The sequence below is a fragment of the Strix aluco genome, chromosome 7, assembly GCF_031877795.1.
Source record: "Strix aluco isolate bStrAlu1 chromosome 7, bStrAlu1.hap1, whole genome shotgun sequence".
Taxonomy (NCBI): domain Eukaryota; kingdom Metazoa; phylum Chordata; class Aves; order Strigiformes; family Strigidae; genus Strix; species Strix aluco.
The window spans coordinates 26300780-26326221 of record NC_133937.1 but is presented as its reverse complement, the minus strand read 5'-3'; the positions used below and the strand labels follow the sequence as shown (position 1 = coordinate 26326221).

General features: G+C 46.4%; 1 protein-coding gene and 1 long non-coding RNA gene across 2 annotated transcripts in view; one reads left to right on the top strand and one right to left on the bottom strand.

The window, feature by feature from the left end:
* Positions 1-3296, bottom strand: part of FBXW4 (F-box and WD repeat domain containing 4) — a 62655-nt gene extending 59359 nt beyond the window's left edge. The window contains exon 1 of the mRNA XM_074831131.1: positions 2946-3296. Coding sequence (XP_074687232.1) covers positions 2946-3211 — 266 coding nt within the window. The 5' untranslated portion in view covers positions 3212-3296. The remainder of the gene's footprint in view (positions 1-2945) is intronic.
* LOC141926036 (uncharacterized) lies at positions 2944-4763 on the top strand. The gene is made up of 2 exons (XR_012624015.1): positions 2944-3079; positions 3999-4763. It is a non-coding gene; the product is annotated as an uncharacterized LOC141926036 (long non-coding RNA).
* Positions 4764-25442: the final 20679 nt, after the last annotated feature.

Below are 25442 nucleotides of genomic sequence, written 5' to 3'. Positions count from 1 at the left end.
TTTGTTTTAAACAGTAAATACTCCCTAGACTAGTTTTTAACTTATGCCAGCCTCCCAGGGACCATCAGTTTGAGATCTAATGTTAGAACCATGCACGTTATTTCATTAAGTACATTTACCATAAACGGTTCCAGCCTTTGCTTTCTCAATTGTGGACAGTATTGCACAAAAACCTCTTAAAAGAAAAAACAAGTGTTCACCTCATGCAATGTTATCCAGAATGTGCAACAGAAACTTCAGCTCTTCAGTGAGTCAAAGTCAAGCCTGACAAACTCAAGATTTACTCCACTGACAAACTCAAGACTTACTCCATATCACTAAGAAAAGCACAGTTATCAAGAAGGTCCAGCTATCCATCATCTGCATCACCATTCTATTTACCCAGTGACATTTTAGCTTAAATACCTACTCAGCTCAAACTTAACTTTCAATGAGCAACCTACCAGGTTCCTACTTAGATTTATTATCAGGAAGAAAGACTGCGTGCCCAGAAGCTTACCTCAACCACCTCCCCAATTTGTATTGATTAGTCAAATAAAATATAACCTCTCTCTGCAAGTCTTACTCCCTCAATTCCACGAGCAGCGATCTTGGAGATTGTTCTTGATCTTGGAGACATGCATGAGGAGCAAGTGGTACAGAAGAAACATGGCTATTTAAAACCCTCAAGTTGCCACAGAGACTATTAAACTCTTCTTCAGGTAAGTACAAGCTTTACAGCTGTACCACAACTCAACACATGCAGTCACGCTGGTTCTTCTGGAGACATACAGGTACCCAGACCACTAGGTACTGTGATATGCCCTTGTCTTGTTGCCAGAACTGTCTACCCCACTGGAGCAAAACTTCTGCAACTGCCCCCAGATGTTGAATCTCCACACAGGGAAAACAAGTGCTCAACTTTCAAGTATTCTGCATAAGATCTGATGCGCTGTTTCAAAGAACTGAAGGTTGTCTGAGCCTTCCATGAAGTTAAAAGTAATTAAAGGATTCATACTCCAGATATATCTCAAGGTTCCTGCATAACCAACTTGTAATGTCACTGGGTGTATTACCCATGATTGAACTCCCTAGGACCAGGGCAGTGCTGACCAATGCTAAAAGCAGCACTCGGTACTAGTTGTTTAAAGAAAACTTGAAAATAGGACTCAGCACAAAAGCACATCCTAGAATTACTAAAAAAAAAAAAATCTGTTCATAGCAAACCTAACAGCATTGAAATCCCTGGGAGCTTATGATACTCAAGCAGCCTTCCCTTCACTTAAACCCTCTGACCTAGCAAACCTCTTCTGTAGCTGTTTATAGACCCTCATTCCTCTGCAGGGGGAAGTGGTGGTCCTTACATATGCTGCACCTGCTCTGCTGTACACCTGATCCCTCCTGCAACTGAAGGAGCATAGTATCACCTTATTCTTAATGAAAAATACAGAACTTCATTTCCTCAGGAGACAGAATCATATATCACAGTAGAGTCCAACACACAGCCATTCTGCAGTGCTTATTCCTGCTGACTTCCAAGGGAACTTTGCTTAACTTACAAACTGAAGGGGTTGAAGTGTTGGCCTGAAAACCCAAGACAAGAATTTTCAACACCACTGAAGTTCTGCTCCTGCTGGAAGGAGCCACAATTGTTTCTCTAAAGTCTGTGCTATTGATGAGATAGCTATATGAGACAGCAAAAGAGGGCTCAAAACCTGACATCCCTTCTTGTGATTCAAGTCAACACAGTGTTTACAGAAACAATACTGAGTCACTGGATGACAAACAAGATCCTGGGCTGGCAGCTAAAGGGAAACCATAGGAAGGGATTCGTAGATCCTAAGAACATAAACTTCCTCTTGGGATCCTTAGAGTAGCAAGGAAAGCCCACATTGTGTGGCTGCCTCTGAGTGCCATTTCATACACTAGCAAATTTGAGAGGAAAGGCAATGTTTGGGTCCTTACCAACCCCTGACAAGGCCCAAGCCCCAAAAGCACTTAATCTAGACAGTTGCTGGTGTCACACACAGCAAAGCCAAATGGTCTCACACCAAAAAAAAAAAAAAAAACAAAAAACAAAAAACAAAACCTATCCACAAAACTTTAAACCCCAGAAGCCACAGAGTCCAAGAGTCATTTTCTCTGGGACAGCCATCACCAGCTATACCAGCAAGCTGCTCCGTGAGCAGGACAATTTAAGAAACATGTATCCTTGGAGCTCCCTGTCACGAGGGCTCTTGCGCCTAACAATGTACATAAGCCCACTCTCCAGACTTTACCCAAGACACCAGCTCAGGCCTTGCTCCTTTGCAGGTTCTTCTCTGGGGCGTATTTGAGGCCATGGCAGGGGCTGCTGCTCAGAGGCAGGGAGGGAGCATGGGCACGCAGGGGCCACTCCAGCTGCACATGGCAGCTCTGTGCGTTTCCTCGTGCTCCCACCTCCCCTAGCCTGAAGCCCCCAACTCTACATGTTTTGTTAGGAGAAGTTTGGGAGACCGATCTGATCTGGAGAGGGCCTCAGGCCCCAACACTTGAGGGGTGCTCCCGCCGGGCCTGGCACCTGAGTGAGCCCGGGAAACACCCCGCCATACTCGCCCCCTTCCTCGTGGGCGCCTCCCCACAATCCCCCAACCCTCCCGAGCAGAGCCGGCGTCAGGCCCCACCACCCCGGGGCCGCCACACGCGGTCCCTCCCTTCCCAGGGGCGGCCCCACTGCAGGCCCGGCGATACGGCCCTTCCCCTGCCCTCGCCACCCCTCTTGGCACAGACTAAAGACGGCGCAGTCGCGCTTCGAGAATAGCCCCCCCTTCCCTCCGCCCCCTCACGGCAGCGGGGAGCCCCCCTTAGCGACTACGCCAGGAGCGCAGAACGCCCCTTAGCAACCAGCTAGGCCGCAGCATCCCCGGCCTTTCCCAGCCGCCGCGGCCGCCTCCCCCCCGCCCTTCCGCCGGGAAGGCCGCGCTTACAGGTCGGTGCCGAGCTGGGTGAAGCCGGAGTTGAGGCAGCCACGGGCTATGCGCCTCCAGAGGAGATCGCGGCTACTGAGGAAGCGCAGGCGGCGGCAGACCTGGCCCAGGCGGCCCAAGGCCTGCGCGTCCAGGTAGGAGCAGATGAGGAGCAGCAGCTCCTCGGGTAAGGCCCAGAGTGGGGAGGGGGGGGAGGAGGAGGGGGGGGAGGCGGCCCGGGATCCCCCCTCCGCCTGGGGGGATCGGGGGCTGCCCTTCCTCCCCATGGAGCAGCAGCTCCTGCCCCTCCTCCCCGGGAGCCGGAGCTGCTGCTGCCCGGGGGAGGCCAAGCCATGGACGGGGGCAGCCGCTCCCCAGTCACATGGGGCAGGAGCCGCTGCCTGTCACTCCCCCCCCCTCTCCGGGGGAGGAGGCGGCTACCGGGGCGGGAGGGGGCACCGGGCCACCGAGCCCACCCTCGTTAGCGAATTAATTCATTAACGGAAGCCGCTGGGACTCCCCCTGCGCAACTGCCCTCCCCTCCGCGTCTCGGCGCACGGCTCCATGTTCTTCCGAGCTGGGATTAGTAACATCACCTGATCCACGTATTCATTAATAACGTGAATAATTAATAGTGGGGACGATGATCCCAGGTAACCAGAGCATCTGCTCCACCACCTGGAGCAACCCTAGCTAGGCACTGCACCCCTGCAAAGGAAGGTGAACAGCAAGGTGATTAATGCTCATTAATTATCCTCGAGCAGGGTCAGGAGCGCCTGTCACCCACGAAGTGACAGCAGGGGTCATCTGGTGATGCACAGCAATTTTCAACAGCCCCAAATTCCTGGGCCACGTAAAAGAAAGGTCTTCCCCACATGAGAGCTGGCCCTGCTACGGTGGATTTAAGGCTGGCTTTTCACAGGGACCCTTCGGTGCAGTCCATTCCCCCTTCCAGGGCTCCCACAGAGCAGGCGCTGAAAAGTGCTCGCACTTCACACGTGTGTGTACATACATACAAGCACACCGCCACGAAAGAACAGTTCATAATAACTGAGTCATTGTTGCCATCCACAGGAGCCTGGAGTACTGACAACACAGAAGGATCCTGGTCCAAAATGGCAAAGTAGCCCTCCGCAGACAGTGGAGAAGGAAAATATGAGTCTAGTGTTGTGTTATTCTTTCTTATAGTATTTTCTACTCTACAGAAGCCTGAAATGCTTGGGGTAATTTCTCCCTCAAAATTAAAAAATAGATAAATTATAAGAAGTTCATCATCTGCCTAGAATGCTTTGAACAGGTATCACTTACCCACCACAGTCAACATCTCCTTTTGCACAAAGGAGTAGGAAAATAAATTTCAGCATATAATGAGGTTACCATAGCATATGGGCCCTTAGACAGTACTTGCATCCTGTTCCAAAAGGTCATCTTGTCTGTGTAATCTCAAGCACTCAAATATTCATATGACTAAATCACCAACTCTGGAAACCTTGTATTTGAGAAGTTCAAAACTGCTGGCTGAGGAACTGTCTGGTCCATTTACACCAAGTTTCAATACACCCTGGAAGTCAGGGAAGTTCCAGAAGGCAGCAAGTATTTTATCAGCATTTATAATGAGTGAATCAGATGGCCCAAGTAATTAAAAATCTTTCAACCTAAGTTTGAGCTCAGGTGAAATAACAGCACATCTGGTACAGGAATTAAGTAGCCAATTGAAAGGGAGGTAATATAACAAATTTTGCTTAACATGAGATTATGGAAACTTGGTGTGAATGCAGTTTTATATCAACTTAATATCTTTTTGATGACATTAAACAGCTCTTTTGTAATAGACTTTGACCATGTCTGAAACATTAAATTTGTTAAAAGCTGAATGACATCTCCGTCTTAAATTGTTATTGTAAAGACAGATTTATTAATAAATTGGTCTTTCTCTAGTAGGATTCCACAGACACAGCTTGTGGATCCTACACTATTTAATATTTTTACTAGTGACCTGAAAAAATTCTGAAATCATTATTAGCAAAGTTTTGTAGAAGGTGCAAAGCATGGGGCAAGAGGCAAAGGATGCTTATGGCTGCATAACCCTATGTTAAGTTTAGGCATCATCAAATTGTATGTATTCCAATCAAGCCAAATGTAAAGTCTCACATCTAGGAACAAAGAATGTAGGTCACACTGAAAGGATGTAACTCTATCCTGCAAAGCTGCAATTCCGTAAAGACTTCATTAAGATGAATAATCAGCTGAACGTGAGCTCCTTCTGCAGTGCTGTGACCAAAGGGCTAGTGCTGGCCTGGGAAACAAACAAGAGCCAGGAGGTTCTTTTACCTCTGTTTTTGACTCTGTTGTGACTGCTTTGGAAATAATTTGTCCAGCCAACATTTCAAGAAGGATGTTGAAAAACTAGAGTGGTTTCAAAGAAGAGTAGTAAGAATGATTACAGGACTGTCAAACACATTTTATAGTGAGACTCAAAGTGCTCAGTCTATTTAGCTTTCTAAAGAGAAGGTTAAGGTGCACGGTGATCATACCTTATGAGCACTGAAACAGGAAGAAAAATCTGGTAATACCAGGATCTTCAATTTAGCAGACAAAGAGATAAGATCTCTTGACAGAAGGTGATAGGAAACAAATTCATAAATAAAGCATGCTTTTGTAGTGAAGAAAATTAACTGTTGAAACAGCTTAGCAAGATTTATGGTAGATACACCATTACTGGATTTTCTAAAAAAACAATACCAGTTGTTTTCTTCCCCTTAGAGAGAGAGCCTGGCTAGACCACAACTACTGAAACTTAAACCAGGAATTGACCTGGTGAGTCCTAACTTGGGATATCAGACTAAGAGAGTCAGAGGGGTCCCTTCTGGTCTTAGACTGTGTTACTCTACAGAGGCTACATCTGCATGGAGCCTGTCTCCCCGCACTGTGTGACACCCCTATTCCAGTGCACAGTAGTCTCCAGTCTGTGGCCATGCCACTTGACCAAGGAAATGACTTGGTGCAGTCCAGAAGGAACCTGGGAGCCAAGTAACATGTGCAATGTGACCCTCTGGGATACCAGCACCAAGGTATGGATGGACAAGTGCATCTGTAGAAGCGGGGCCTCAGTGCTCTCCAATTTGCGACCCAAGGTATAAACAACTATGAAATATTTGGCTAAGATGAAACATACATTTGTATGCAGTAATCATGGAGAGGGTCAAATATGCTTCAGACAGGGGACACAGAATGATATGAAGAAAAAGTTACGCTATGTTGCTCTTAAATGTGGCATTGTTTTCTAGTATGCATAATTGCCTTACAACATAGTAACAATAATTATTCTTTGCCCAAAACTTAGATATCATCTGTTATTTTCTTTGGGTTTTTTTAAGAAAAATGGGCCTGCAACTGCATACACTTGTTCTCAGGCATGATTTCAGCTACTGTGACTGCTGTGGAGCTGTCAAAGCTGTGCATCACAGCTAAGAACCCAATGGCACTAGTCTTCCCAGCAGCGCCCAAGTAGGTGTCTGCAGGAGTAAGAACGTAGGAAGATTCTGAACCTTTACTAAAACTGTATGTGTAGCACAGTTATTCCCATTACATTGTTCATACTCTAATCAAGGACTTAGTGCAGGTGCTCAGTGCAGCATAATCATAAAGTCAATGATGTACCCTTCCCAAATCTTACTGTCAAAGATTCCCAGTCCTTTCATGGCCCATGACCACTCTGAACCTCTAGAAAATGGGGTAGGGTTCTGTGCTGAAGTAGCAGACCGTTCCAGCATCATGGCTTGCAGGGTTTATAAGCTAAAAATTCTGGGGCTTACACCTGTAAAGCTTATGCTTTAACTATATAAGTTAATGAAATCCAGCTTGGAAGAAACACCATTTCAGTACTTGCCAGTCAATTTTTTTTCTGCTGTCTTCAAGGGGTTTTATTATTTACAGTGCCCTCAAATACACCTTTCCAGCTAAAGACACAATCATGTGGACAGCTCTTTGTTTTGTTTTTCCTTCCAACCAATGCTTTTGTGTATTTCTGAAACTTAAGACACCTCCTCTGCTACTACAGTACTTATCTGTAACACCATCGCTTTGAGGGATTAAAGCAGGTTACTTGTTACACACTTAGATCAAGAGTTATCTGAGTAGAAAGTCTATCCTGTTAGGGTTGGCGGAATCTGTTTTTGATCTTGAGCTGTTTTGATTTTCTCTGAGAGCAAGTAACATGTTATTTTAACTTCTGAATAAGGTGTGCTACCTGACTGTGTCTCTTCTGTTTGGCAGAAAGGATTAGAAACCTCCACGGAACTTGCACTCTATTAAAGCAGAGTGCTCACCATTGAGAACCAAGGAGCTGAATTGTTTTCAGATTATATGTGTGTGTGTGTCTTTCCCACATCAAAGACTTTGATGGAAGCTGTTCACGCTATTGTCAGGAATGCAGGGATTGGCACAAAGGTGATTAGCAAAATTGCTTTTCTGCAGGAGAAGCACAAAAATTATCAAAGGATTAAAGAGGATAAAATTAAAAGGTTATGCTGAATTTGGGGGTAAATTTTCTCCTTTTTATCCCAAATTATACATACTGATTTGGTGTTACCTATAAAAGGTCTGCCAGAAGAAATCAGGATTAGAAGCTATTTGGTATGGGTTCTGTTAAAGGGCAAGGGAAAAACTTCCCCTAAAAATAATCCCAACAGACCCTGTTCTGCATGGTTCCGAACCACATCTACAAGGAGCTTTTAATGAGTACTAAGGGCACCCAGCCAGCAAGGTTCTCAGCAGCCACAGGATCGGGACCTTTAGTCATAATTATACTGAAAATTATTAAAACAAACAATTCCGTAAATCAGTTTGTCATCAGTGATGCTGTTTGTTTACTTTTCTCACTATGCTGACAAAGATACTAAACTGAGGGGATCGCTTTCATTATCCACTCGCTGGGCACATGCAATGCTTTTGTATTTTGATCAGCAACTGAGCTGCTTGAATGGTTTGGAAAAAAAAGCAATAAAAATAGATTCTCAAATATTTTAGCGTATCAAAACGAACAGCCGAGCCTTCCAGAAGCTCTCTTGCTTGGCAAAACTGCAGTGCAATAAAAAAAAATGTATCACCTCCCATAGCCAGCAGAATTGTCTCATCTTGCTGGTTCAGGCTCTGTTTATTGTTCATTTTATTTTGAACAGTCCTCTATTATTTGCTAAGTACCAGCCATATACCTATTTCTTGTCTTTGCATTTTGAGTTTTGTTTGTTTTACTAATCTGTTATTTTCTGGAAGTCACCCAGAATATTTTATTTGTTTTTAACCTCATTTATCAAAGTATTATCTAAAGCATCTGTTCAGAAAATGTTCATTTTAACTGTTTTCCCAACAATGACCTTCTTCCTCCCCCCCAGGCCACATCAAGTTGTCACTCACCAGACAGCTGTGGAATTTGGAATCATTCCTTTTAAATGCTTTACAATTCCAAATGGTAGATTTCTAATGGCACAATATGATTGCCACAAAGATCTTTAAATTTCCCAATCCTCCAGGCTTCAAAGGCTGGACCGTCCTTGATCTCCTGAAGGAATGCTTTTGAATCTTGTTCTTTTATAGGGGCTACCTATGAAGACATTTTAGGGGCTTTTTCCTTTCATACTTAGAGCCTGAGGAACTAAACATTCAAATACCCACTGGCTTCTTTGAGAGTAAGATCAAGACTTACAAAGTAGTTTCTAGAGATTTTCAGCTCAGTTTTCATAAATTCCATAGGTGGTTCCAAAACTTTTTGGATTGTTTGTAAAGCAATGTAAGAGTATCCTCAGTGTAGCAGTGACTATGGTACTGTTTTATCCTGCATCTGCCTTCCACCTACATGGCTACTTCAGACAGTTCCCAGCCTGCCATGAGCAAGTCTGACAGTGTCCTGACTCATCATGTGCCCGTGGGTACAGAGGGGTCCCTTGCTCTTGGAGGATGCTCCACTGTCATAATCCTTACAAGGTAATAATTTGTTCAAGGAAAGTGAGCAAACCTAATCCTACAGGCAGTTTTAGGTCTGCCTTGACCAGGCAACCAAGACAGAGCCTAATTACCTGCAACAATTACAGATTTACAGAACTATTAGAGTTCTAGGCTTCCTTCTCTCTTCCCTACAGCCAGAGGCAACATTTCACTAGCAGTCCTTTCTTGCACAGTAGAATTTCTCAACCAGGAGGCTAACATTTTTCATTTCTTACTGGTTAGTTCTGTTTTATCTCACCACTGAAACATGGAATTCATCAGTCTGAAGTGAAGAGATTTATAGTGCAGCAACAGGAATCCAGTTGATGCTAGAAACAGCCATAAGGCAAATATTACCCTCTATTCTCTAATTAAAAAAAATAGAGAGTAAGATATCCCTCTGTCCATATACTGTAGGTCCTAGTCCTGCAACAGAGCACCACGTGAGTGCAGGGTCCCACCTAGCAGATTCATCTGTAGGTTTGGGGCCTTCGGTCATAAACCTCTTGGGGAAAGCACTGCACTTTCTATGCTGCTACAGTACCTGATGTGGCATGACCTCTGCTGTGACTGCAGGCGCTCAGGTATTATTATGAGGAGCCACTAATGCTCTGTCACTGCAGTAACTGTATGTTTAGGTATCCTGTATTGCTAATACATTTGATTCTTAAATAGTCCTCAGCATAACCTCAGGTTTTGTGATGAGAACAACAAACTGAAGGAACAACTAATTACTAACCCAGTTTATGGGTCAGGGAACAGGCCTTAGATCCTCATTTACACAGGTTTCTTATGATCATGTAAGCCCTACCTCTCCAAGACTATTTTTGTTTGTTTGTTTAGATCAGTTTAAAAAAAAAAATCGCACGTCCCAAAATAGAGAATGTTTTCCTTTGGAACTGGAAGCAAACACACTTGATAGCTTTAACATCTGCTGGACAATGCATGGATGGGTGGTGGGCACCTCACACAGTTTTGTGACAAACACATGTGCGTACAGCGTGTCAGATTATAAATCCAAGAATAAAGAGTCATTAAAACCTCCCTTCTCTAGCTCACCTGCCGTGAAAATAGGCCTTTCACACTATCTATTTAAACTGAAAATCAGTATTGGGAAGGTAAATGCCAACATTCCAGGGATTCAAGTCAAAATGTCCCCCTCCAGTAAAGAAGGTCTGTCAATTGAACATAAATTGATCCATTGTCTGTCTCCCATCAGGACCCACAAGCCACCCCATGCACATATGCTTCTATTCTTGCTAGAAACCAAGACCTCACAGTCCGAGACCATCACAGTAACATTTACATCTGTCATTGGCATGATCTGAAACTCTGCGTTATTCTCAAATACCTTTTCTACTTTTGCAGCCTCTTAGTGCCTGGTGCAATTTTTGGGTGCAAATTCCAGTGAGATTAGCTTGCTACCCAGCAGAGCACGGGCCCTCTCGGCTCCACCATGAGTGCAAAGCTTTCTGCTCTTGGGAGGGAGGAAAGGAGAAAGAGCCACTTGCACTCTGGATCAGCTCTTACCAGAATTCACTTGAGTGCTGCAAGTGATAAATTTGGTCCTATTCTTTCTCTTTTCCTCCAGACTTGCGGTGGTCTTATCATTGTTAGTGTGTCTGAATTATTAGTAGCATTATTTTGAAATGCATCTCAAAGGACAAAACAGCCAGGCTGTGCAAGATGCCCATGACCCTGCAAAGGAGAAAGGGCTTCCGACTTACAGACATCAGTTGTGACTCTTGAAACTAAATTTACTACTGTGTGATGACTGACAAATCACAATGCTTTTCACAGATTGTTCTCCTTACCTGTAACTGTGATTCTTGTTTAGATGTTGTGAGCCTTGTAACACACTCTGAGCCTTATAACTGCATTAGTAATGCCAGGAGGAGAATAGCTTTTTAAAAGGGGTAAAGCCCACCGCACTTTTTCCTGTTGCTTATCTCTCTTTCCATGCACACAAACATACAAATGTGCTTTTTTTTTTTAGCATGAATCTCTGTACAAGGAATCAGTGAAGCCATCTACTTGCTTATTTCTGTCGCCCACTCTGAAGTGCAAGGCCCATTTGCTGCGTGGGTGCCCGAGCAGGTGTTTGGATGTGCAGGTGTGTGCACAGGCAAAGTCCCGAGCACAAGCACAGACAAAGATTCAAATACCAGGGCCTTTCAGCCTGAACCTGACACTGCCACTTTAAAACCAGAGACACGGACATCAAAGTTTTCCACTCCCCAGAAGGAATGGACTATTTTGCACCCTTCCAAATGATGTCTCTCATCTCTCTGCCTTTCCTACAGCCTTCTCTCTCTCTCACACACACGTTTTCTAATACCATCCCTCCCTCTCCACTTCAAACCATGGGAAAAACCTAGGAAAAGAAGCTTGCTGACTAAGGGACCGTTTCTCTGCATTGTGTTTTCCAGCTAGACCTGAACAGGCTGAAATCAATTCAGCTCTCTCTCACTCGCTCTTTCCCTCCCTCTCCTATGTCTTTTTTTGTTTCTCTTAGATCGTGCTCTCTGCCTTAAGAAAGCCCAGTTTAGTTATATCCATCCCCATAGCAATCAAGTGACCAGTGGTTTTTTATTGCTTGTAAAAACACAGTATCTTTTTCATGGGAGTCAGGTTCTTCTTTGGTTTGAAATGCCCAGTGAGCAGTGGCAACAACCTGCAGAATCTTTGATCGATTCTCACATATCCATTTGAAGTATCTTTAGTGGACCCATCAAAAGAAAGGGGCTTGGTAATTAATATTTTAATACAGTGTACCAGGCTCTCACTGTGTTATTTGCACGGGGCCTGATTTAACAGAAGCATGCAGAAATCCTGTATCTGATCTGAATTGCTATGTGTCCTAAAAAATATACATTATTAAAGCTGAAGTCCAGCTGTTGCTATATTAATATCCTCTGTTTTTTATTTGCTCCTACCTTTTGGAAGGTTTCAGTTTTCATTCTGAAATTTTCCAGGCTTGCTCCCAATACTGAGGTTATAACTGCAGGGTAAGAACCAGAGGAGAATGCAAGAAGCTTCACTGGAAATTTGAACAGGCGAGATTCAGCACAGCAGAGCCAGCAGCCCAAAGAAGGCAAAAGTGTCACTTAAATTTTGATCGTACCACCTGTTGACAAAAGGACAGAATTAAGATGTGTGTGCAACCTGACTTTTATGCCTTCCAACCTTTGGAATAGTTAATTACACAGTTAGTGTTCCCTTAACATATTTTTTTCTTTCCCTGAGTTGTCCAGGGTCTCAGGTCCAGATGTGAGGTTGCTGTAAACAACAGTTTCACTGCATTTAACAGAATTATGCTGCTTTACATCGAAACTATCGCCCAAGGACAACACAAAAATTATCCACTTGGCCTATCCAGAACTTCCATAATAAAGGAAACCCAGCAAACAAGACTAACCACAAAACAGAAATATCCAGAGAAAGCCAACCACTGCCATTGCAAAACAGTTTAAGTAAGAAAAATAAAGGTGTTGCAAAGTTGCAGGTTATCACCGCCACCCAGCAGGCCTGAGCACCAGGGAGGATTTTATAGCTTGCCCCAAAAAACATCACCCCTCTCCCAGCAAACTGGACTTGCAAAGTCCAGCCAGTAGATAATGGCATGCCAAGAGCTTCCTTCTCATGTAGCTGCAGTTGACCACAAAATGGTGAGGTCTTGATGTACTTTAACAATAGCTAGATCAAAACCAGTACTGCAGAAACCCACTCACCACTTACAAGACGTTCAGTTCAGGTCACGTCATCCATCACCCAGTCCCAGGGGGGTACATCCCATTTAAGAACCGAATTGTCACCTTCTGTGCTACCTGCCGTTTCCAGCTGGAGGCTGGAGCAATCCTAAATAGAAGCCATTGCACTAAAACCTGCCTTCCAGATTGACAGACTCTAAGCCAGTTGTCTGTCTGTCTGTCACTGCCTGCTGAGTATCTGTGAAAGTCAAGCAGATCCGTTGGGTGCTCGACACTGCTGGAAATGTCATTTTATTTAGCTGCCTAAATACTCTTTTTCAGTGTCTAGCTTCTGACTCTTAACACTACATGTGCTGCAACTCACCTGCCTTTTGCATGTGGTACGAGCTTTAATACTACAATTCCAGATTATTTCCCAAACAGCACAAAACTGTGGGCTGTTTTTCCTCTACCACCTCAAATACGCTGGTAGTATCAAGTAATTGCCTTGCAACTTAAACTACCTGACATTTGTAACCAGTATCTCCTAAGTATCTTTATTTTGGCAGCACCCAGAATGTGGCCTAATTATTTTCAGCCAGCTGCACAGCTTTTCAGAGCTATGTTTCAGGAGGAGAGGTGATTAATTATGATCCTAATTTTGTGCAATACAGACCTTTAGGTAAAGGAATTGAAGAGCTCAGCCGTTCAGGTCAGCAACAATTTCATTTGGTTTATATGTGTCAGTATTGTGTGTTTATAAATATTCTCTGTATTTAATAAACAGTGTATTGCGTAAATACAGTTTACCAAGTATTTTTCCTGTAACTGAGTAACCTGCAGTATAACAGGTTCTATACAAAACTACAGAAAAGGGCAAATAAAATATTGTACAATGAGAAAATCTTAGATGATAATAGATGTTTGTCTTAGAGCATAAATAAAGGTGGCTAGAGTTATCTCTACTGCAAGGTACCTCCTGATTAGTGTGCTTAATCCTACAAACATAATGGTCCCCTGGAAGCATTAGCACTGGTTTTTGGTTTGGGGTTTTTTTTTGAGAAAAGCAACACTGTGATAAAAAGAGACAAAAAAGTAAAAAAATAACTTAAACATGGGGCAAAGCATCAGTGTATTGTCATTGTGCGTGTATTTTCAGGATCAGTTTCCTAAGAGCTCAGTCTCTTACATGCTATAATTTCTTCTGACTATTCTGACTCCCTATTTTATATAATACAAGATTAAAATCTGAATATAAGCTTTTTCAAACACTTGTAGGTGCTGAAACCGCCTGGCAGCTATGGGTGCCTGCTTCCAGGACTGCTGAACTTTTCTAGCTTGCAAATAATTGTCATGATTGTGTGTAAATGCCATCTCTTCGGACTCCTGCGATAGATACTGTAGGAATGCAGTTCCCCTGTAAGTAGCCAAAAGGGATCCACTTCTCTGCACATCCTAAAACATTCTTTGGGGAAAAACTCTTTTTCTCAATCCAGACTCTCAATTAAGTCCCTGAAAATCCTGGGAAGAGGGTTGAAAACAGAGTACACACTCCAAGAAACAAAATATATGGAAGCTAACAAGGGAATGGGGGAGAATAAAGACATTTTCCCACTCATATGGACAGATGGACAAGAATCTGAATTCTGAGCAACCTGAACTTTGTACAGGAGCATAATGGCAGCTGACAAACGTTGTATTAGAAAGGCAGAGGAGAGAACTACAGTGAGAAAGCGGAGAGATGGTGTTGAGACACTTTCGGGGGGGGGGGAGATGATTCGTTGGGCCAAGTGACCTTTTCCCATCCAGCAATTTCTTCTGTCCCAGTGCAGAATGACAATGGGAACCCAATGGCAGTGCAATCTGACATCCACGTCCATACCGAAAGAGATTCAACTCGACCGTGCTGCACTGCTGCAGCCATGGGATGCTGTGAAACAAGCCAGACCCAAGTTTCCAACTTGCCCTCTTTTCTGTTGTTGTTGTTATTGCTGTTTGTTTCCATTCACCTCCTTTTATTCTCCATTTTTTTTCTGTCTTGACTCTGATGGGGGCTCTTTTTGTGCAAAACAAGCCCTTCTGATCTCTTTGAAAGGCCAGCCCTTGTCATTCTTCCAGATCATCATTGTATGACATGTTTTTATATCAGACTGACAAAGGAGCTATTTGATCAGGGGGTATGGTGTGTGATTGTAAGAAATTCAGCTAGCCGGTGGCAACCATTGTTCCCCAAAGCGGCTCCCTGACCCCATTCTATTCAAGGAAAAACTCCCTTGGAGTGGCCTCTATTCATTGAGTAACACCAGTCCGCAGTCTCACTCCAGGAGTATGCTCAATTCAGAGGTGTGTCACCGATATTGCCCATCAACTAGCCTTTAACTCTTTCATCAGCATTAGGTTTCCAACACAACAGCTGTTATCATAGGATGAGCTGGGGAGGGGGGGGTCATGATGCATTCCAGCTCGCTGGAGTTCTCCTTATCTTGGAGAAATTTAACCCTCCTTTCAAAAGTTGCCTTGGAAAATATCCGTCTGCTGCAGAGTGCAGCCCGAGTTGTTTGCCTTCCCATCCCTGTGCCCTGAAACATCCCAGTTTGTTACTCAGCTTCTAAAACAAGTATCTCTGTGGTTGCTCAGGCTAGTGAGGGGCTTTGCATTTATTTAAATGGTCCTTGGATTTGGCCTAAAATTATCTGTGATCTTCCTGTATCCAAATCCCACAACTTTCCCTCTCAATCTTGTGCCTATGTGTGCGTCCATGGCATCAGTGTGACTACTGGCTGTAAGAAAGAACGTACACTGTCTCCCTAGGAGACATTTCATCTCATGTTCTCAGCAGAGAAAACTTAAGGCATTCCAACAAGCTCTGAGAAGGCTATTCACTAAAACTGCTCCTGCTTCTTTGAATGGACCCCTCTGTGCACTAATGCAGAGCCTCCAAAATCCAGAGAAACCAATGCAAAAGCTCCCACTAGGTTTAAGAAGCTGTGTATCAGCCCCACAGTCCTGTGCATGCAATGGTTATAGAGCATTGCTGTGCAGCCAGAATAGGATCACACTCAGGTGTGAGATGGATTTGGCTCTGCAATCCATCGATGGTTTTGAACGTTAATGGGAGAACTGTCTGGATGACAGGATTAAAACTGGCCAGCCCAGTACAATTGTAGGTACACAAGTCTCTGACCGTGCTTTGGGGAAGACTCCAAAGCAAAACCCAGTTGATCCACTTTAGCATGGCTCTGATGCATCTTTCAGTGCAAAATTTTTTCCCCTTGCAATGAGCACATCCACTGGTTCTTGCAAGCCACCCATCTCTTGACATGGTTGCAGTGTCCCAGGAGTAGAGTTACTTGTTGGGCCTCCTGGCGAACCATTAGCTGGCTTCCCTGGTTGGAAACACAGACCTGCTTTCAGCATCACCGCAAGACCCCCTCCACCTTCTGCAGCCTTCCTCCACCGGCAAGCATCCTGCCCGGGCTTTGGGACCACCTTGATAGCGGCTATCTCCGGGATCGGGGTTTGTTAATAAACTCGGGCTCCCTCTGCTGGGACAGAGCTCAAAATACGGGGGGGGGGGGTCTGTCTGCAGGACAGAGTTACTTCACTACTGGGCTTCTGGCTTTTTTTCCCATGACATTTCAGTAGATGTCATGATGAACCCTGCATTTTTCTCCCCTGGGTGATAACGGTGGAATAAACAGCAATGCTTTGCACTGCAGCATCCTTCACTGCATGCTCCAAAACCTCTGGGAAACTTGCATTAAACTTTCAGTGACCTGCGAAGTGATTTGGCACCATCTCCCTCTTACACAGGGGACAGGAGGAGCTCAGGTGGTCAACCAGTTGTTCCATGTCACAAGCTGAAATGTGTGGCTCTCTCCCCTGTCCACAGAGACACATGTATTCCCACACCACAGTGCTGGATTTAACCCCTCAGAGAACAGTCCTTTAAAATGTTCTGCCACAGACCTGCTCTCCACCACAGGAGACTTTTTGCATCAACCTCAGATGACCACAGAAGTTGCAGCAGATTGAGGAAACCCTCTCCTCCCCTCACTCAGGAGTGTGCTCTGCAGCAAGACCCAGCTGCTTGCGCAGAAAACTGCTTCTTGGGGGGCTGTGTCTGCACAGCCATCTCTGCATCACAAGAAGGCGGCACTTCGCGGCTCCACCTGCACCGTGCTAAGCTGCCACCCCATGATTTAAAGCATGAGGGAAAGATTCAGGTGCAGACCTGCTAGCCAAGCATTCCCAGTGTATAGAGGTGTAACATCCCTGAGCAAAATCAGTTAGCATGGCAAAGAACCGCATTAACTGGGGCTGCTAGGATAAAGCAAGAGAAGGGGAATGTGGGTTTAATCTCAGAGAAAAGGTCCATGCAAGAGTGAAACGTGATAAGAGAAGCAAACCCAGTCCTTGAGGAGAATGGACAAAGTTGCAGAGAAGACACTTCAGGGAGACTTTCCCAGTGGGTCTAGGACTCTTCCCATCTGCTGCTTATGAATTCAGCACGCTACGTTATCTCCACGACCTTTAATCCACCCCTAGTTACTGTGCAGAATGTTACTGCATCAACGTTTTTTCCAACAAAAACTGCAGTGTAGATTGAATTAAATGCATTTCCTCAGCAAAGCTGCTGCCTTCATCGCTCACGTCTGTGCTTCCTGCTCAGAGATCACTGCTGAGGGTAAGCAGGCTGGCCTGGATGCTCTAGTTTCAAGGAAGGTCAGACATTTCTCTAGCAGCACAATACAGTCCAGATCACTCAATGAGACCTGTTGCCTTCCATGACAGCAATGACAGGTCTCACCAGTGATTTGGGCACCCAGCTTGCAGCTAAGTCCACTGTACTGTCCTGCAGCATCCTGACGTTCACCTTGCTGCCTCCAGTCTTCTCTAGGGCTGAGCCTTCTCTGTGTAGGATGTTGGCAGAGGTATAGATTCACTGTTGATGGGGAAAGATTCGCTTCCCCACAGTGTGTGTCCCGGAAACAATAGAGCAGCAAACATCTTCAGAGTTCCTACCTCTATAGAGACCAGCTATAGGTTGAAATCAGAGCAAGCAGCCACACAGGAAGGCTTCTGGGATGAGGGCTTCATACTATGTTGACGACTCTTCGCTTCCCTGTCCCAAGCTCTTCTTGCCCCACCAGCACCCACCCTACCTTTTCCTGGCTGACTGCTCTTCGGGCTGCTTGTGGCTTTTTCTATCGTTGCCACTTACCAGGTGGCCTGCTTCAAACAACAGCTCCAAACCTGCTTCAGATAACGGCAATGGCAGTGTATCCCATGCATAAAAAACTGCAAGGGAGAGCACTTCAGAATAAGTCAGCACACTCAGAGCTTTCCTGCATGGACAACAACTGGGAGGCCAGACCCATAAGTACCGATGGTTTTGGTGCACAGTACCTGTGATGCTGCCCAGACAGCGGAGCAGAGTCTGACCTTGACTTCTGACATCTCCCCTGAGAAGTCAGTGGAGCTCCTCTGGACCATGCATCAGGACAGCCTGGTCAGCTCAGCTTGCCATGCCATGGGGTGCATCCAGCTCTGGGGAGGAGCAAGCAGCAGAGGAGCAGCGAACAGTGGGTGCTACCCAGCAAACTAGCCATGAAATAGCTGCCCAAGTTACTGGGGTTTTGCCTCACTGGTATTTGTCTAAGTGAGGGTCCCCTGAAGCAGCTCATTAGGGGTTCATTTGGTCTCCATAGCAGAGGCTGCACATTTGTCACCTCTGGATGCCCTCAAGGTGACAGTAGGACTAGAAACACATGTGCTTCACTGACTGCCTCTAGCTTCCCTCTCCTCCCCACAGACATTCATCCCCAGGGAATGTACTTTAGGGAGCACAGAGGTGGGACCCACAACTCCTCCTTCCCTCTCTACTGGTGAGCCTGGCTGCCTGGCAGAGAGGGCTCCTCTGCCTTCTTCTGCCTTTCCAGCAGGGATTTACCCACGCCCCTGTCCACTTTGTCCCCACTGATTTTATCCCTTTGTTCACACCACCAAGAGAGCCTTCCACGCCATAGGTAGTAAATACAAAAGAAATGCCACATCCTCACCGCATGTAAGGTGATCCCCACGTCCCAGCCCTGAGGGTTTGTCCAAAATCCCAGCTCACGGAGCCTCGCCATCAGGACAAAAATCTCAGTTGTGATTTTCTCTTCCCTGTAGACAAGTTTCTCATCCTCATTGATGCTTAAGGCAAGTTGGTTCCACCAGTGAGCCCCAGACTTGATTTGGGTAGCCTTGGCTGGTGACTGGAGTGCCTGGGACCATAGTGGCCTAGGGGCTGCCACACACCACCACACCAGCTAGCAGCATGGCCCGTGGGGCGGCCACCTCCACGTCACACTGCACCACCCTGGTGTTCAGCCTTGTGCCAGGAACAGTACGTCTCCTTCTAGTGAGGCAGTTGGAGGGGAGTGTCAGTGAAAGACAGGTGGCTGCTGTGGTTGAGACAGTTGTCAAGCACAAGTCATCCCCCTGCGCCGGTGTCAAGTGCACAGCGAACCCACAGGTCTGTGGAGGGATCGCTCTGAGAGGGAGTAAGTGCGGACACTTCTCTGGGCCCCACAGTGGAGCTGAGAGAGCTCAGCATGTATCAGAAACCACTGCTCTCTCCTCTTGGTCCCCCCAGTCCTTTAGAGGCTGCAGATGCCCCTTTCCCATCCAGCAGCAACTAGTAGGAAAGAGCTTTTCTTATAATTAACCAGGTTGTGATAGCAGTGGGATTTGGGTCAGTGTGGCAGGTGCTGCATGTACAGCCACAAGCCATAACCATAGCCTTGGGAATTTGCAGTTTCCACAGCACCTTTCCTCTCCCTGCCCAGTCATGCCCCCTCCATCTTTCGGTCACGCCTCAGCAAGTGCTGTGGGACAGCGACCAGCTCTTGAAACAGATTCTGCCAAAACCTTTGGGTGTATGAAAGCCTCCACACTCACTGTTGTTGCTGTGCTGGCTTAGTGTAGGAGAATTGGATATATGGGCATTGAGGATAATTAGGTCAAACCAACCTCTACTCACCTGAACTTATCCAGATGATTCAAGTGAAGTCAGAGGAACAACTGTGGCTTTACCCATCACAACTGAGAGCAAAAATAGCTCAGACTTCACCAACCAAATGTTTGAATGACCAGAGATGGAGCCCTCCTGGGCCAGCATGAGACTCAGGATTTCAGGATTCATTATAAAATAAATGCTACCTTTGCTTTAGAGATATGCTGTAGCCTTTGCAGCAGGAAACAAGGGACAGGAGACTGTAATCGTGCAGTAGCAGCACCTCCTGCGGGGACCATCCATGCCTCTCTTCTTCAAAACAGGTTGAAGTTACAGTAGACCAAATGAGGGTTACAGCTCCACAGTCAGCTTCAACTGCTCTGCAAGTCCCTGCAAGAACCTCTTGGAAAACACCATCCCTGAGCAGAGACACATCACTCCAGTGGGTGGTCACTGCATCATTTCTCCTTCCAAGATCCTGGACACAAGCAAGATAACACCAGACTCCATCGCCAGATGCTGTGGCCAAAACACTTGGCTGTGCTTCACAAGAGATAAAGACAGATGGGAATCATCTTAAAAACACCCCTACAAGGGCTTGGAGAGACCCTGAAAACCCACTTGCAGTGTCTGCAGAAGCTTGGTCAGGTTGGATGGTGCTGTAAGCTGGAAGAGTGCAAGATCAAGTGCCATAAATTGAAATTAGACAATTTTAAACTAAAAATACCAAACAATACTGAAATGGGGAGTCTCTGCAGGATACTCTTTCTTCCTTTTCCTTAAACAAGGACTATGGCTTTCACTCAGAAGGCACTAAGCAGTATCCTTTCATCTGAGTATCACAGAAGACTGGGACAGACATTCAGAGTAATCCCCATGACCTTGAAATCTGCTCATGTACAAAAGCAGGTTCCTTCCAGTTGGGATATGGGACAGAGTCCAACCTTCAGTCAAAGCTGGGGAATCGGACGTGAGGTTTAGAAAAAGATCAGTTTTGTGGTTTTGTACTTCATTTATATCTTGGGTTATTGCATATTTACATTGCTTCCCCCATTGGACCTCTTCCATACCTTTTCTTGGCCTCTTTCAGATTGATTCAGCTGATTCACAGCTCTGCCAGGATTTCTTTCAAATCTTAATCTTTCTGTGCAGTGATTCTCCCCCATCCTCCTTTAAAATGGGGCTATGCCACTTGTTTTCAGCTCCAGCTGGGAGCTGCTCAGGGCTCACCCTGTGTCTGCACAGAACAGCATCGGCTGCTGCGGCACAAAGTATACGGAGGAATGAGGATGCGAGGCTTTGGCAAAATAGCCCTGGAAAGTCTGTGCTGCTTCTTTTGCTGAATTCTCTGCTGAGGGTTTGGCTCCATTTACGTTGGCTGCTGAAAGCTAAACCAGCCTGATGATGATGGAGCATTTTTGATGTCTAAAAAAAGCCCCCAACAAAACCAACCGTTTCTGTTTATAACTGACCTTCTCTGTTATACAGAAAAAGTCTGAGCAGCCAGTGCTCACCCGGCTCCAGCAGGTGAGAGGCATCACCACCTCCTGGAAGGATGCATTTAGCAACAGCTGAGGGGGAATGAGACACTCAGAAGATGCACAGAACAGGATTGCTGTATTCAGCCCAGTTAAATACACAAGCTGCAAATAAAACATCTTTTCACAGACCCGAGGAGTGGCAAAACTGGGTTGTCAGGTCTCCTGCTAACCCCAGACTTCTCATTTTTCCCTCTGTGAGAATCAGTTTCTCCTTGTATGGACCAGAAGGAGAAACCTTGACTGAACCCTGGGGCGCAGGACTCACTACACATACACTGCCCAGCACAGGGGGACTCCCAGCTGCGACCTAGCCTCCCCAGGCTCCTCAAGAAGGATGGCAAGGTAACCCCAACATGGGAGAGAGCAGAGCTACTTTTAGTAGGTATTTGATGAAACGAGCAACTTTGTCCTGTTTGCATGGGGAATATGTAATACAGCTAATTACAGAAAACCTGTGCTGTGCTGGGGCATGTACTCATAGGAATCTGGGGCATGTACTCGTAGGAATCTGGGATGACCACACCTCCTGTGAAAGGATGGCAAAAGCATGGAACCAGGGGGGAACCAGATCTGCATTTGGAGGAACCTTGCAGGAAGATCTCTGAAACATCTACATGGGTCTTAGGTGCCCGTGTCCTGCTGAAAGGCACTGGGACCTAGCTTCAGAAACAGAGCTAAGACTGCAGTGCCAAGGGCCTGGCAGGGTCACAGGTGCCCTCAAAAGTACAAGGACCATAGTGTCGTACGCCGAGATGCTCACTCCTTTCCCTACACCACTCTGCTACCCGACGCTGTTGGAGTTTACATTTCACAAGGTCAACCTCTGCAGCGTGTCCTCTACATTTTCAAAGTCTTTCCCTAACAGGTGGCTGTCTCCCTCCTCCCTGTACATGCTACAGCTTGAATCGGCCACTTTGATCAGGGGGAAAATATGCCAGGGGAAAAAGCCCTTGATGTAGCACCAGCAATGTGTTCGAATCAACCTAGTGCACAGCAGAGAACCAGGGCCTGAAACAGCAGACGGAAATGTATGAAATCCTGACCAGCAATCTTAAACAAAACCCTGCCTGAACCCTGGAGCTCAAAGAGTATTTTAGAGCTTTCATAGAAATACTTACATCTGTAGATGAGTTTGCACTGCCCATCAATAGACATAGGTCAGTGTCCCAGGCTGTTCTTGAGGCATCCCCCGGCTTGCATATGCTGACGGGAACTGCTCTCCCCCTACAAGTTCCCGGCTGGTTGTACAGATGAAAATAGCCCAGGTGATTTGTGGAAACATCTGAACATCCAAACTAGACAAACTAATCATTGCAGGCTTGCTGGCTGGAACAGTAACTGTGGAAGAAAGCTGGACATTGAGCAGTTCCCATGCATGGGGGCTTTGAATGCCATGATGCTCCATGAGTATGAGTGGTTTCCCTACAAACAGTGGTGGTTGCCTCCCTGGAGCATGATGTGGCAGCTGCCTACCTAGAGCATGGTGCAGTGGCAGCACTGGCCTGCTGGCTGCCAGTTCATCCTAACACACCCCAACAACCCATGCTTTAATCAAAATTGATAGAAATCCTGGTCATCACCTTGCCTGATCTACTGGTATGGGACAGCTCAAATGTTTGAGCCAGATGCGTTCACAAAGTCTTGGCTTTAATGGTGTTTTGTGAAGCAGGTTGGCTCCTCCACTGCAGCTCCAACTGCTGAGAAATCAATCATTACCAACAGTTAGCTGTTTGATGGTTAACAGCCTGAACCGAAGCCAAACTGGTTGTTAATTGGGCTAACAACTGATTTCAAGGGGTTGTTTTGCAGGGCCCAACACTCCGGGCAATTGACTTGGAGTTGTAACTAGCAGCCAGGCAGCAATTAACAGAGCCGAGGGAAATTCACAGGCCATTACCAAAGGGCCAGCTCCCAGCTGGGCATCTGCTTCTCACGGGAGATGGGGAGCACACCCACATCCCGGGGCCTGAGCAGGCAAGTACAGCCAGCACTCAAGGTCCCATTTCACATCTCAGCAGCCAAAATTTTCCTATCAATGTACAGCCTGGGTCTTGTCATCCTGCACTTCAGCTACTCCAGCAGCTTTTTTTTTTGGTTTTGGATGTTGTAATTGGAGTTTTTCTCATGTTTGCTATGAACTTCTACATGGACACCTTCCATCCCTCCTTCAAGTCCCTTCCCAGGACTCTGTTTTGCTGGGGTAGCAGCTAGACCTGTGGTTAGGTCTGTCTTGTCAGCTTATGCCACCTGCTACAGCTGACCATACAAAACAACACGACTCTGGGACAAGGGCTGCTATTTACTCTGTGAGCGGCTCATAAACGAGGAGACTGCAGCTACCAAGATGTGCTACTACAGCATAAAGAGTTGGCAAAATAATCACAGCAAGAGCAAGGCTGAATTGTTTCTTCTCCTTCTGCTATAAAAGTTTTAAGAGGAAAAAAATTTAAAATACTATTGGCCATACTGGCAGGAGAAACCAGCCAAGGAAGCAAAGACCCTATTTATAGTGCTATGATCATGGCTGAAAGGGGTTACTGCATGGCTGAACAGAGGACTTAAATGGGACCTGGGGCTCAGATCAGGCACCCACCGAACTGGGGAGGCTCTGGCAGCCCTCATCATCTTGTTTCCGGTCCACAACTATCAACAGCACAAGCTTAGCAAAGTGGTAATGGCTGGAGTGGTTCTTCCCAACACAGCCAAGTCTTCCCCAGACTCTGAGGTAGGATTTTGCAACCACAGATTATATCTTGGTCATCACATCTGTCCTGGAGGGACATTCTGGTGCTACAGCCACTATGAACATAGAAGAGATGTTACAAATCACATGAAGCCCAAGAGCATCCCCTCTGCTCCCAGTACAGCAAATCTACAGCGTGTTTCATTGCTAAGTGGCCTGGGCCATTAATCAGGTAATCTGGAGTAATAGCTGTAATCTTCAACCCATCTACACATGAGCCCTCTCTCATCCTCTAGCTGATATGGCACAGGGCCAGTGGGTGGACGAGCAGCTTTGCTAGAGCCCAGCACCAGTTTCATGCTGACTTTGACTTGGAAAGGCTGCAGGTTCCCATTAACTGAGTCCCAGATATCCCTCCAACCTCTCCCAAGAGCTCCTCTGGTGCAGCAAGCCACAGACACCACGTCTCCGCAGGCCCATGGGTTGTCAACACCAGAGGACACAGATTGCACATCCTCACTCCAAGAAGGTGGCAAACAGCAAACCTGGTCATCAAAGGTCTTCTGCAGCAAAGCCACAGCAGTCACCCTAAACTGCTTACCCCAGTCCTGGAGGGCAGCCCCCAGCCCCAAAGCAGAATGTGGCTGCAGCTCCCTGCGACCCCGCCCTGAAGGAGATTTCCAGGAGAAATGTTAGGGGTGGCCCCATTTCTAGGGGAGAGCTGTTACTGATGTAAGTGTGCATGGGGAGGGGGCAGAGATGCTGCAGATGGGAAGCGGGGTGGTAATGAGGAGCAGATGTGTAGGTGCTTGGAACATCCCAGGTGCTACAGAAGTGCTAAGTGTTATTATGGTGGCCAGGAAACCAGCTGTGAAAACCCACCATACTCCACATCCCCTTGCTCTGTGCCTTCTCCCCATTAGCCCCAGGAGAATGGAAGCCAACCCTGGAGGTGTCTTCAGCTGCAGCTGTGACAGGGACACCATGGTCAGAGGGGCTGTGAAGAAAGGAGAGGAACACAGAGAGACCAAGGCTCAAAAGGAGAGTTGGGTCTGGTCCACATGTGGCCAAGAAGACTTTGCTCCCTGTCACAGTGTGATGCAGTCCCCCAACACAGGCAATTCAGTAGCAGTGTGGAAAGATGTTTCCCTACGTGAAACACCCTTTTGGTCCACCCTGCCCAAAGTTCATCTCATGAGCTCCTGGCCCTGGAGAGTCATTCCCTTGGGACGACACTGAGCTCATTTCTGCTCCACCCAGCGCTTCCCTCCAGGATGCTCCTGTAGCACTTGGGCCCACAGCCAGGACTTGCTGGCACCGAGCAGGGTGTGGGGCAGTGCTGAGCCCTCCCCGCTGGCAAGATGCAGCCCACCAGCAAGCCAGTTTGATTTGGAGTGACTGTGTGAGAGCAGAAATATGGGATCCCCCACTGAGACCCTGGGCATCCCCAGTTCTGGCTATAAACCCCCTTCCAAGGAGGGGTCTTTAGAGAGTGGGACTGAGATGATCCACAAGCCACGGCTGTCCCCCGCCCCCTCCCCGAGAGGAATTGCTCTCACACAAATGAAATGTGTGTAATTAATGGGCAGGGGGCTGGACAGGTCCGACATGAAAGCGTTTCCT